We start from the raw sequence: 13,837 nt of genomic DNA, 5'->3' as shown, positions 1-13,837 counted from the left end.
AGTGACTACACCATGTATCCGTTCTCAACCCAAAATGGAAAAGACTTCCAGAATCTTCTCTCGGTCTATCTGGATGCAGCTTTCTTCCCGTGTTTACGAGAGCAGGATTTCTGGTGAGTGGTGACTGCTGCTTCTCATATTTGTTTCATGTTTGTATTTATTTGACTTGATAGCATTGTAGCAAAAGTCAACTTTTAAATATTCAGTGAAGATTTTGTCTTTATAGTCAGCTGTTAACTCTGTTAGTTGGACTGTTTGTCCTGAGGCTGGCTTCACACTAGGGGAGTTTAGGCCTGATTTTGGGCCTTTTATTTGTCCAAATAATCCTCAAGTGTGTGGTGTCAATACGATTATTTTACAGCTCCTGATCGAGTCAGAGCCTCCCCGATCTGGAATCCTAAATACAAAAACATGTTTGATATTTACCATTCCAGATCGGGCTGCCTCCGACTGAATACCTGCAGTAGCCAAAAAGAGAGCGAAGAGAGCATCACTTTTACAGCTCACAAACATGCCAGTGAACACAAACATAACTGTGCCCTGAGCCAAGAGGAATATAGAAAAAGAAGAGCAGCTTGAGTAACAACATGAGTGGCTTTTTAATGTCTCGACTGTCTTCCATATTTGTTTTTCTTCTGAAGTCACGTTTGATCACACAAGTTTCTGTGAGATCTCGTGTCTGTGGGATCACCACTGTGAACTCGTTTCTACAAACTGCAGGTGTGTGGTCTCACAGTCGGGTCAAATCGTCTAGTGTGTGCAGTCGGAGGATTATAATGTTTAGAATCATTTAGCTGTCCTTATGTCTTTGGTCTCCCACGTTTTTTAAATAGGTTAAGATCTGAATATTGTCGAGTGTGTAGCCAGCCTAAAAGAGTCCAAGACCTTTCTGATATCACTTGTTTGAAACAGTCGCTGATGAAATCTGCTCTTCACTAGTTCATTTCTGTTTGTGTTGATTTTGCAGGCAGGAGGGCTGGAGGCTGGAGAATGAAAACCCAACAGATCCCAACTCCCCTCTGGTCTTTAAAGGAGTGGTGTTCAATGAAATGAAAGGGGCTTTTGTAAGTCTACACTTTCCAAGTCACCTTTCTACACGTAGATACAATATAGTAAAGTGTTCTTTTAAGTAGCTTCAGATATCTCATATTTCTGCTGCTGTCCGTCCTGTCTCTATGACAACAGTCTGTTGACAACAGCTTCTGTATGACCGACACAGCTCCGTTGCTTTTCTCTGTTTGATATTTTTTATCTGTCACTTTGAGCCACAAACGGAGGATGCTTGACCTCCTACTTTGTCTAGATGATGAACTTTATGATCGGCTGGTTGAAAGAAAAGCGCCGGTGACGTCAACAGCGGCCTCATAAAAAGTTTAAAGATTTTTAGTTTGAAGCGCTCGGAGCGGCTGCACAAATTAGGCAGAGCGCTCGGAAGAAAGGCGCTGGAGGCTGTGCTTTGCTGCTGCTGCAAACGCTCTCTCCTCATTGGGAACAATAGAACAAAGACACTCAGAAAAAGCTAACAAAATCTATAAAATGCTAGGCGGACATGGGGCCTAATGCAACAGCAGTGAAACAAGTTCCAGATATGAGATGAACAGGTGACGTCAGATAAATGGTTTTGAAATAAGAGTGTGTCAGTGACTGTTTAACGTTTGATTGTGTTGTTTTTTATTAGTCCGACAACGAGCGCGTGTACGCCCAGCACCTCCAGAACAAGCTGTATCCAGACCACACGTACTCTGTGGTGTCAGGAGGAGAGCCTCTAGCCATCCCTGACCTTACCTGGGAACAGCTCAAGCAGTTCCACGCCAGGCATTACCACCCCAGCAACGCCAGGTACATGGACACACACACGTGTACACTGTGAGCCTAGAAGGGACAGGAAACTGTAAAGTGCTGTGAAGAAATGAGATGAGAGCAGGTGTTAGCCAGCAGAATCCTTTCTTTGTTACATTTAATAATCTCCTGCAGCAGAACGATGCAGGCTCACATTGACACAGTAGATATGAAACACAGGAAACTTTAATAATTTGATGGTAACTGATGCTAGTTTGTCTGTTTCATGCTTTATCGATCTTATTTATTTCAGAATGATCATAATTCCTTAAAAATAATTTAACATGCAGGCTTTAAAATTGCTCAGAAAACACCCCTGAGAGTGTCCTCCATGTGCTCCTCAGGTTCTTCACGTATGGAGATTTGCCTTTGGAGCAGCATCTGAAGCAGATCGAAGAGGAAGCTCTGTCCAAGTTTGAACGCATCAACCCGAACACAGAGGTCCCCCCCCAGCCACACTGGAGCAGCCCTGTGAGTGTCATAATCCAGACCAGCATCTGTAACTTCTACTGATCAATAGATCTTAAAAACTACACCAACAATCTCAACAGCTGTTTATTATTGCATGCTTTTATATTAACACACTGAAATGCATTGATTAGTCGTTTTGATGTCGTCGTGAATCTCAATGGTTTCCCCAGAGAGAGGACCATGTGACCTGCAGCCCTGACGCTCTGGCTCCGGATCCGGCCCGGCAGAACACGCTGTGTGTGAGCTACCTGCTGGGAGAGTAAGACCGAAAATCATTTCTTTTTATTTTGCATTAAGATGGGAGAAGCCATAAAAAGAGCCTCCATCCTCCTCTTTATTCACTACATCTTGGTTGTCATGTCGACGGCTTTTTAAAGACTGAGAGCTTTACAGTACAGAAAGGATTCACTCAACAATTCTCTTCATTCAAAGTGAAGTTTTTAGCGAGTCCTATTGTTCAGAAATATTTCAAATCTCTTTGTTTTTTTCCCCGTGCAGCATCACTGACACATTTGAAGGATTCACCCTCAGCCTGCTGTCGTCTCTCATGATCTCTGGACCCAACTCTCCCTTCTACAAAGCTCTCATCGAACCCAATATAGGAACTGACTTCTCCTCTGTTGTAGGGTGAGTACGCAGGACGCAAAGTAACAAACTCTCACAAATAAAATGATCAGCAAGCTCAGAGGTTATTTAGAGCGACGGCTGGAGAAGCAGCGAGGACAGAAGTTTGGTTTAATGTGGAGGACTTCTCTGATCCAGAGGCTCAACGACGGTCCAGAACCGTTTGATCTGTCAGTGCTGAGACAGCCGATGGAGACGACAGAGAGGGGCAGGAGAGGATGGGGATGATGCCCCCTGGAGGATTTGAATGTTATGGCTCTAATGTTTTAAAATAAACATCCTCATTTTGGCACGTTTGTAAATATTTTACAGCCAGCCGCTAAGATTTCAGTTATTGTCAATCCATGCAATTCTCTAAACACCAGATAAGCCAATAGAAGAATGTAATTGCAGTAGCTGGGTTCAACCTGTAGAGGGCCGTAGCTATGCATATTTCTAACACAAAATGTGGAATTTAAATTTAGATACTTTGTACTCTGGGGGTTTAGTTACTCTTTAAAGACGGGTTTTCATCTATATGATTTTGCTAAGCTACTTAGATGACAACTTTCTTTTAGAAATGTCTATTAAAAGATAATTTAACATTTTAGTATATTGCTGCTGAGCTGTGATGCTCTGCCTCATGTGCTGCAGACAGCGCTCAGAGTACTGCATTGTTCTGAAATGTTGTGTTCTGCAGATATGACGGCAGCACCAAAGAGGCGTCGTTCAGTATAGGACTGCAGGGAATGGCCGAGGAGGACACCGAGAGAGTGAAGCAAATCATCAGCCAAACCATCAACGACATCATCGAGTAAGTCCCACGCTCCCTTTTGTATTTAAGACTTTAATATATGTTTACAAACCTGCTCTCTCTAAGTGTCAGCTTGTTTTGATAAAGCCATAAACTGTAAGGTCTACTTGCACATGAAGGATGATGAGTTGCTTGGTTACATGAAATTGAAACGGCACATAAGATAAAATGAGTCCTCGTCATCATCGACAGGAGCGGCTTTGAGGAGGAAAGAATCGACGCTCTCCTGCATAAGATCCAGATCCAGATGAAGCACCAGTCCACAAACTTCGGCCTGTCTCTGGCCTCGGTGAGTTCACAAACACAAGGACACTGCATGTATTTATAAACCTCTATGTGTGAGATATGTCAGGAAGAATGATGATGTTAGTTATGTTGTCTCTGCTGAAATCTTGTGTTTCTACCACTATATACTCTGTGTATTTCTATACAAATACAGAATGTTTTAAACATGTCTAAACGTATGAGATGAGCTTGTTTTCACAGCAGTTTATTTGCTGATTTCTTCCTTTTTTTGATGAGTTGCAGTAAACTCAATAATCACAGAGAGTATAATATTTAAAGGGATTACACATGTGTATGAGAAGTAAAGTTTTAATCACTATACATCAATGTAAGAGTCAAACAGGACACTTAGATTAGCTTTATTTTGTCAGTAATGTTATAATCGCTTTGTGGATTCTGCTGCATGTTTCACATGTCGGTTTCATTATTCATGGCTGTTTGTGTATGTATATACCTTTTTGTTTTTTCTAGTACATTGCGTCATCGTGGAACCACGACGGCGACCCGGTGGAGCTGCTGCAGATCAACGACAGCGTTGCCAAGTTCAAACAGACCCTGAAGGAAAACCCTCGCTTCCTCCAGGACAAAGTCAAGCACTACTTAAAGGTGTGTGACACTGGGAAAGTACTTTTCTTCAAAACATCCAGAAATATGTGAAAAAAGGTTTAAAAAAAAATACAAGAATAAACCTTTTACAAGTCTCACTAATGTTCTCTGTAGGGGGAAATACTCGGTCTGCTCTTAAGGTCAACCTCAGCAGCCCTGGAGTGTTTTAAGATCATGACAAAAAAATGTATCATGTATCATTTGTGTTTTTTCTCTTCTGTATCATTTGTGTTTTTTCTCTTCCTCTTCAAATCCCCATTACCCCCCCTACAGGAGAACACACACAGACTGACCCTGTCCATGAGTCCGGATGAGGTCTACTTGGAGAAACAGGCCAAAGCCGAGGAGGAGAAGCTCCAGAAAAAGATCCATGCTCTGTCAGACAGCGACAAAAAAGACATCTATGAAAAAGGTACAAATGATTGAAACTGCTCCACGGAGGAAATCTGTGTTTCTCTGCTTCTGTTAAAACACTTTCTGAGCTTGACTCTGTGAAATCACACAGAATTGTCTGAAGCAAACAGGCTTTTATTGGCTGCTTGATTGATTTGATTGAAGCCCCAAAAAATCCAATAAACCATCAGATTAACACAATAACTGGGAAAAAAACATCAAGCGCTGCAATGTGACTGTATACAGAATATATTCATGTTGACCTATTCTAGATCCCTCATTTAGTCATATAGTGTTACTGTCACAGGCAGAGTTATAGAGCATGAGGTAAACATATGTTGGAGTAATCCCAGGATGAGTCAGCAGAGGGCGCTAAACGGCTTGAGGTGTTTTTTATTGACACCAGTATCAGATAAATAAGATGTTTTTTGAGCTGCAAATCATTCAAAGCTGCTCTATAAGTTTTCAAAGACAGACAAAAGTGTTACTGAATTGAGTCTCATTTGCCAGTTTTAGTCCGAGGGGGTGAGGAGTTGCCTTAAATATTAAAAACCGTCTTTGAGGGGACTTGTTAGAAACATTAAAGTACAGAGATTTACTGATGGAAAACCATAAAAGAACATTTCACCTGCATTCACTTTTCTGTTTATGACCCAACCAGTAAAACTTGTTGAAACATTTCAGAAGGATTTGATTGAGGCACTTCTGATTTAACTGTCTGTTTCATATTCATGTTCTTCTTCTTCTTCTTGGGAAAAGGTCTGGAGCTGCTGGCTGCTCAGAGCAAAACGCAGGACGCCTCCTGTTTGCCGGCACTGAAAGTGTCTGACATTGAGCCCACGATCCCTGTTACTCCTGTTCAGATCAGCACAGCAGGTACGGCCCAGTGTCCGCTCTACACAAGTTTATAAAACATTATACACAACAAGGAAGAATCATCTCAGAGTGTTGTGGTTAAAACCCCTTAAAATGTTTCCTCTCCTTGTCTCCTTCAGTCGGCGTACCGGTGCAGTACTGTGAGCAGCCCACCAACGGGCTAGTTTACTTCAGAGCCATGTGCAGTCTCAACACACTGCCGGAGGACCTCAGGCTCTATGTCCCGCTCTTCTGCAGCGTTGTCACCAAGTAAGTTCACCTGACAGTCGATTGGACCAGAGCAAGATTTCAAAATGTGTCACCTGGTATATGAAAAGTTTGAAGATATTATGCTTTATTGATCTTTTCTGTATTTGTGTGAGGTTTGGACAGGTGGTGTTTGAAAGCATTTTAAAGATTGCATGTGTGTCTGTTTGTTAAATCAGGATGGGCTGTGGAGGTCTGGACTACAGACAACAGTCCCAGCAGATGGAGCTGAGGACTGGGGGCATGTCTGTCTCCACCCAGGTCGTCCCTGACTCCACCCAGCTGGACATGTACGAGCAGGTCAGTACCAGCTTACTGTGTTTGAAAAGTCTTACAAATATATGGATAGAAGTAATGTTTGGACAGAGACATTTCTGGACAAGAATACTTCAGATGATGTAGGGAGTGAGTCTGAGCCTGAAGGCAAAGCTCTCCATTTACCGGTCACCTATGATCATGAGCTATGGGTAGTGACCGAAATAATAAGATGGTGGATACAAGCGGCTGAAATGAGTTTCCTCCAGAGGTCGGCTGGGCTCAGTCTTAGAGAGAGGGCGAGGAGCTCAGACATTCTGGTAGAGCTCAGAGTAGAGCCGTTTCTCCCTCAAATCTAAAGGAGCCAGTCGAGGTGGTTCGGCCATCTGATTAGGATGCCACCTGGACGCCTCCCTTTGAGGTCTTCTGAGCACGCCCCAACTGGGAGGAGACCCCGGGGTAGACCCAGAGTTTACTGGAGGGATTACTGTGTATATCCCCACTGGCCTGGGAACACGTCAGAATCCCTCAGGAGGAACTGGGGAGAGAGAAGTCTGGGTTGAATTACTACTGCTGCCACAGAGACCTGACCTTTGGTAAGTGGAAGAAAATGGATGAATGGAGTAATGAAGTATGCTGCTCCATGTCAGGTTCCTTCATATATGACATCACATGTAATTTAGTAACTTTATTCTATATTAATTAAATGTTTGTTCTTTATTATGATGATTCTTGTGCATTGTGGAAACCCATCTTCTTTCTGCTGCGTCGTCTTCAAAAATCAAATGTCTCCTCAAAGCTGCAGAAATTGAAACTGAGTGATCGTGTGTTACATAAACAGAGGTTGTGATTTATCTTGGTTCAGTGTTTAACTGCTGCTGGTTACATTACATCGGTATAAAACAGGTAATCAAAGAAGAGTCTTGTCTCTGTGTTCTCTGTTCCAGGGTGTCCTCCTGTCCTCCTCCTGCCTGGAGAGAAACCTTCCTCACATGTTTCATCTGTGGAGCGACATATTCAACAAGTACGTCCTCCATCACTTCTTATAAACTGAGAGAAAATGTGTCCTGAAATTCGAGGAGGCTGAGAAGACAGCTCGATATTTATCTTTTTCTTTTTTTTTTTTCCACTACAGCCCCCACTTTGACGAGGTGGAGCGCCTGAGAGTGCTGGTGATGATGTCAGCACAGGAGTTAGCCAATGGGATCTCCTACTCGGGCCACATGTACGCCATGACACGTGCAGGCCGTCACCTGACTCCAGCAGGAGACCTGAATGAGACGCTTGGTGGGATGGAACAGGTATGCACCTGGAGTGTTGATCCTAAAAAACTAAAATGATAGTGTCTGACTCCTGCACGTCAGCTTTAAGAAGTGTTGTCATAGTGATTTAAAGCTTGAGGTAAATTACGCAGACGCAGATTCAAGACATACAGTATAGCATGATTTCTTTCTGACAAGCAGAGACAATTTCATTTGTTCCTACTTTGTGCAAGAGGTTTTTTGTTTTTCCATTCTCTCGCTTCATATTTTATCCATCTTTTATCAATGATTACTTCAGGTGAAGTTTATGAAGAGGGTCGCTGAGTTGTCCGACCTCAGCCAAGTCATCCGAACGCTCGTCAGGATCAAGAAGCATCTTCTCAACCCGGACAACATGAGGTGAGATGTTACACCTGAGGAGAGGTTTTCTTTTAAAAGGTTTTGTTTTGGGGCTTTTTGGGCCTTTATTTTAGAGACAGGACAGTGGACAGAGTCAGAAATCAGAGAGAGAGAGAGAGAGAGTGGGGAAAGCAGGAAATGAGCCACAGGTCGTCCGCTTGGAGGACTGCAGCCTCCACACATGGGGCGTCCACTAACCACTAGGCTATGGTCGCCTCCATGGTGATAGATTTTTGAATGATGAAGAGATAGTGACAGTATTCTGCAGTTAATGTTATTTTAATTACTGCAACATGGTTTCAATATAAAGGGTCTGTTTGTAACATGCTCGTCAATGTAAATGTTTGTCTCTTACAGGTGTGCGATCAACACTACTCCACAGAAAATGTCGGACACGGCAGCACAGCTGGAGAGCTTCATGAAGGACGTGGCTGACAACAGAAAGGAGCGCAAACCGGTCAGAAGTAACATTATTGAGGTAAACTATCAACAAACAAATCAAAACATGAAAGCAGGCAGAATAATTCTTAAAATTAGATTTTAATATTCTCTTGATTTTTTTTTCTAAAGAGGCCTCTCGACCCATCGGATGTCTCGGGGCTGAGCCGGAAACTCATCTCTGTAAGTTTTCAGGAACATCTTACATTTCTCTGTTTGTTTGCTCGCTATGTCAGTGGTTCTCAACTGGTGGGTAGGGGCCCATAAGTGGGTCACAGAGCTGTTTTCAGTGGGTCGTGACTGAGTTCCTAGGGGAAAAAAATGGTGTCAAAAAGTCTGTAAAGTTCTATGTTCTGTATCTTTGTCCTGTCACATCTTTTGAAACATCTTTCATTGAAAATAAACCTGATAGGTTGAACAATATCAGAAACTCTGGTCGCAGGAGGAGATGGTGGTGAGTCCTAAAGCTAAACCCATTAAGAACCACTCCTCTAAATATATCCCTGCCATAGTGAGTTCACATTATATTAAAGGCAGAACCATCTCTGCAGATTAAAGAAGATAAAATAATGGAAAAGATGAAGAAAGGCCGTCTTATAGAAACGCAGAAATACAGATTTTAAAGTCAAAAATCTTTGAAGAAGCAAAATAACACCAACACAAAACAGTTGAACCTTTGATTTCAATAGTTGTGAGATCACCTGTTATTTTATTTTGTCCTTTATTATGAGACATTCCTTCAAAACAAAGTCCTGTGCATGCATGAGATTATAAATATAACGCTTATTTGTTTTTTTTTAATACCTGAGTACAATATTCCACCAGTACCGCTCAGCTCTCTTTTAACCATAGTTTACATCTTATTGTATAATATAACTGTTTTGTTTGTATATATACTGGTGGGTTTAGTATTTGTATATGTTCTATATTTAACTACTTCTCTACAGGTGTGCTCCGACAGGTTTTTGTTGTACTTGTACAGTGACAGTAAAGATCATCTTCTCTGATTTCAGGAGCAAAACTTCCAGCCGTGTCAGATGAAAACGTTCTTCCAGCTTCCCTTCCCTGTTCACTTTATCAGCGAGAGTATTCGTACGGTACCCTTCTCCCACCACGACTACGCCAGGTAACCACACCTGTACCTGGCAGGGATGAGTGACAGCACTTCCTTTAAAAGTCTGATTTACACGGACAGTTCTTTGTCTTTCTACTTTTTTCTACGTGTAACTTTTAGTTCATCTAAAGTGTAATAAAAACTTTTTGTTTCCTTTTTTTCTTAAAGTTTGTGCATCTTGGCGAGGATGATGACGGCTAAGTTTCTGCATGGAGAAATCAGGGAGAAGGGAGGAGCCTACGGGGGCGGGGCCAGGATGGGAGGAGGTCTTTTCTCTTTTTACTCGTACAGGTGAGAGGCCGCAACACCACACTCAACAAAGTTTTAAAAAACATTGTGGAAATTGTGCTGACGTTGAAATACAATAACAGTTCATTTTGTTGCCTTGGCTGAAACAAGTTTAATATTTTATATACACTCAGGCTTTCTCGAACCTTAGAAAACGATGTGCATTTTGGTTAATAGGTGTATTTAATGGAATCTAATACATACAAAATCTCCGTACTTATGAAGGAGTAGAGGTAGATTCTATAAAAGGGGGCAGGCTGGGTTGTCTTCAAGATATGAATTTTGTTAAAGGTCACATATCCTCCTCCTCTTCTTCAGTGTAAATAAGTCTCAGAGCTCCTCAAAACATGTGTGAAGTTTCTTGTTCTAAATTCCCTCTGATCCAGTATTTGATCATGTCTATAAACCCCTCTATTTCAGCCCTGCTCAGAACAGACTGTTTCTGTGTCTGTACCTTTAAATATGTAAATGAGCTGTGTTTGACCACACCCCCTCTCTGGAAGTGCTCGGGTGTCTCAGGCTTTCTCGCTACCTGCTCTATTGTTTACGGTGAGAAGGCAGACTCAGAGGGCAGAACAAACACCTAGCTGTGGGAGTGTCACCCACCTGGGGGAGGGGCTACTGCTCTTTGTGATGTCATGAAGGGAAAAACTCCAAACGGCCTTTTTGAGCACACATTTTCTGAAAAGTGGAGCAGGCAGAAGACGGAGAGGATGGACTTTTCTCATCATTGGGGGGTTTGAAGACGGACTAGAGACACATAGAAACATGGTGAAGAGGATTTAACAGAATATGTGACCTTTAAAATGTATTTTAAATCAAGTTTTGGAGAGACAAGGGAAAGAACCAAAGTTGCAGCAGCACTTATTTTGTTCTAATCTAATGAAATTTGAATTGAATTCCTGAAAGAGATTTGTTGCCATATTCTCAAATGTGACCTCTTCTTCCTCCCTTTGTCCAAAATGCAAAATGTTTATATTACAAGAATATTCAGACGATCTGTCTGGAAAAAAAGAGACACAGAAGACTGAACAATTTACTAAGGGAAGCCATCATGGGGCGTTTTTGGAAGCTGTAATAAAATATTCCAAATGACTTCTACGTTTAAAAAGAATCTTCTTTGAGTTGAACAGTGTGTCGTTGATTTTGTATTTCTTTCTCGTACTTCTCTAAGGGATCCAAACTCAGTGCAGACCTTGTCTGCGTTTCGTCGAGGTGTGGACTGGGCGAAGTCGGGACAGTTCACCCAGCAGGACATCGATGAAGCTAAACTGTCAGTGTTCTCGGCTGTAGACTCGCCTGTGGCCCCCGCGGACAAAGGTGAGGAACGACTGAGTGATCCCTCCAGCTGCTGTCAGGATGCTTCACCTGATCCTCCTCCAATCAGATCTCTGGAGCTTTAACATCTCAGTACATCACTGACAACTTCAACATTAGAAGTCTTTAATGGAGGTTAAAAGCTTTTAAAGGATTAATGAATAAAATGATGAGTAAAAAGTTGAATTATAACCAAGTTCAGATATGAAGAGATCTTCATTAGTTTTATTAACTTAGTCTCCGTCTCTGTTGTAAAGCCGTCACTGTCTCCACTTTATCTCTTAGCCGTCTGGTTTGTTCACTCTGTGTTTGTGTTGCAGGAATGGATCGCTTCCTCAGCGGAGTCACCGATGAGATGAAGCAGAATCACAGAGAAAGACTTTTTGCTGTCACTCACCAAAGTCTGGTGGAAGTGGCTGAAAGGTACAAACTTTATGTCCCCTTACATAACTCAGAAATGAAGAGAATGAGAAGCTAAAAGAAAAAACAGACTGACAAACTGTTCCCGTTTATTCCCACATCAAGTGTTAACTCTTGTCTTGTTTTCCCCCTCACTGCAGATACCTCGGCGTCGGTCAGAGGACGTGTGGAGTTGCTATCTTGGGTCCAGAGAACGAGGCGATTAAAAAAGATCCCTCATGGATCGTGAAATAATCCAGTCTGTAGGTAACTTGTGATTTAAATACTCAACTGGACTTCTGGAGAATCACAGCTGCACGACTTCTTCTGTACTGAATGCTGAAAGTCTACGGTTAGGATTCTTTATTAAAGAGTCAAAAAGCTGAAGCGCACAATATCAAGAGGAGGACTGAGAGCTGCTGTCATGGTTCAGATACGTCTTCATTCTGTATATATTTAATGAAATATATGATCATGTTGGAATACACTATGTGAGTGAGCTCTTCTTTTTGGGATCATTGCAAAAGTATCATCAAGAGATATATCATTTATATAAACTTCAATCAGGTGTTTTTGTTTTTTTCTGCAGGATACAAATGACTTTCTTCCTCTGTGGTTTACTCTGGGAAACTCAGAGCAGAGGAAGAACATCAGAGCCATTCTGTCTAATTCAAACAACAAACTGAGTCATGTGCAAACACTCAGTCAGGTCATGTTGGTCTTTGTGGGGGCGCAGGTAGTCTAGTGGTTTTTGTGCACGCCCCATGTATGGAGGCTGTGGTCCTATTTTCCACAATTTTCACATTTTCATTGGTTCCTCAGTTAGGAAGTGTTTGAACATGAATTATGATCTTAATATGTTTCCCTCAGTACGACCCTTATGAGGTAGAAGTAAACAAAAGCATATCAAGATCATAACTCATGTTCAACAACTTCCTAACTCTCTATCAATGAGCTGTAATCATGAAGGTAATGAGAACAAACTCTTAGATAATGACCTGTTAACTATAGACTATGGTCATGTAGATAAGGTACTAATAAGTGCTTAATAATGACTAATAAGCAGCCAGTTTGCTACTAGTTAGCATGCTAATAAGCCACTAGTGAATGTTGAATATTATGACCTTAAATTGAAGTTTTAACAATTATTTTTCAAGTCTTTGAACACCACAGGTGAAATCAATTTCCCTCCATTTTATCGGGTTTGAAGCACAAATCAACAGATTTAAAACTCAGGGTGAATAAAACCAAAGAATTGCTGCAGGTCAACACATCTGGTGAGATGATTGAGTTTTTAAAATCAGACACTCTAACCTCAGTTCCCTTTTCTAAAATCCTAATTTACTGATAAATAAAACAGAGTCACACGTCTTTGCACACAATTAATGCTTTATTACTCTGACAGGACGGTCACATCTCACTGCCGGCACATGAAGGTAAAATGTTGCTCCACTTCCAAAACTACAGCAACAGCAGGACCCTACTCACAAACACCACTATAGAGATGTCACACACACACACACACACACACAGAAAGCCCAGAGTGGATAGAAACAACAAAGGCAATAATAATTTAAGGGATTTTTTAACATGGATATCATTAAAAAAAAAGTCACCATTGTAGGCTCTAGGGTCACCGAAAAATTTCATCACACATAAAATAAATCATGCTTAATGCTTTTATATTATGTGTGCTGTGAGTTTGATGGCACTACAACATGTTATAGTATAGTTATTACTTATTTAATTACCATATTTAATGATAAAAAAAATCACTAAAATTACATGAAAGCCCTTTATCCAAAGCAACGTGATGTAGTTTATAGAGCAGGAGGACATTTATTCAGAATGGGTTTTTCTTTTACCCTACACCTTACAAAAGGGATTTTATTGAACATTGGATTATTTATAGGCTATTGAAAAATCCTCAATTTGTTTTTAAAGTATTATTTTACAATCTCAGAAATGTAGTATGAAAAACGTGAGATCACATTTGTGTAAAATGATTTTCATGACACTACACCTCTCCTGGGTGAAGTTATTGAATATTTCTGTATCATATTTTTTCAGTATTGCAATTTGCAGATGGTCCCTGCGCATTCGAGCACCAGCCGGCTCGGCTTAGAGGCCAATGCAAGTTCCCCAGCGCGGAGGACGACTCGTTTGGAGGAAAATACGAATGTAGCTCGCAGTCTATCTTGTTGTGATTGCAGAGAGGTGTCGGTTTTGTAA

General features: G+C 41.4%; 1 protein-coding gene across 1 annotated transcript; it reads left to right on the top strand.

Annotated features, from left to right (window-relative positions):
- On the top strand, positions 1–11,860 carry LOC136178859 (presequence protease, mitochondrial-like). The gene is made up of 23 exons (XM_065953287.1): positions 1–113; positions 968–1,064; positions 1,679–1,839; positions 2,184–2,310; positions 2,481–2,569; positions 2,809–2,937; positions 3,614–3,727; positions 3,920–4,016; positions 4,484–4,618; positions 4,892–5,030; positions 5,771–5,887; positions 6,007–6,136; positions 6,313–6,433; positions 7,336–7,412; positions 7,524–7,689; positions 7,949–8,049; positions 8,407–8,527; positions 8,620–8,670; positions 9,501–9,613; positions 9,770–9,892; positions 11,064–11,209; positions 11,527–11,629; positions 11,767–11,860. Exons 1-23 carry the CDS (start codon positions 13–15, stop codon positions 11,858–11,860), a joined length of 2,652 nt encoding a protein of 883 aa, XP_065809359.1. The 5' UTR covers positions 1–12.
- The last annotated feature ends 1,977 nt before the right edge of the window (positions 11,861–13,837 follow it).

This window comes from Labrus bergylta, chromosome 4, assembly GCF_963930695.1.
Source record: "Labrus bergylta chromosome 4, fLabBer1.1, whole genome shotgun sequence".
Lineage (NCBI taxonomy): Eukaryota > Metazoa > Chordata > Actinopteri > Labriformes > Labridae > Labrus > Labrus bergylta.
The sequence above is the reverse complement of the archived record's forward strand: the minus strand, read 5'-3'. Positions and strand labels throughout refer to the sequence as shown.

What these genes read in the sequence shown, in the direction of transcription:
- LOC136178859 (XM_065953287.1), top strand. Translation starts at nt 13, where the DNA reads ATGTATCCGTTCTCAACCCAAAATGGAAAAGACTTCCAGAATCTTCTC. An exon ending in TGGAGCGACATATTCAACAA is followed by an intron (nt 7,413 to 7,523) that starts GTACGTCCTCCA and finishes TTTCCACTACAG; the next exon opens with CCCCCACTTTGACGAGGTGG. An exon ending in TTCTCTTTTTACTCGTACAG is followed by an intron (nt 9,893 to 11,063) that starts GTGAGAGGCCGC and finishes TACTTCTCTAAG; the next exon opens with GGATCCAAACTCAGTGCAGA.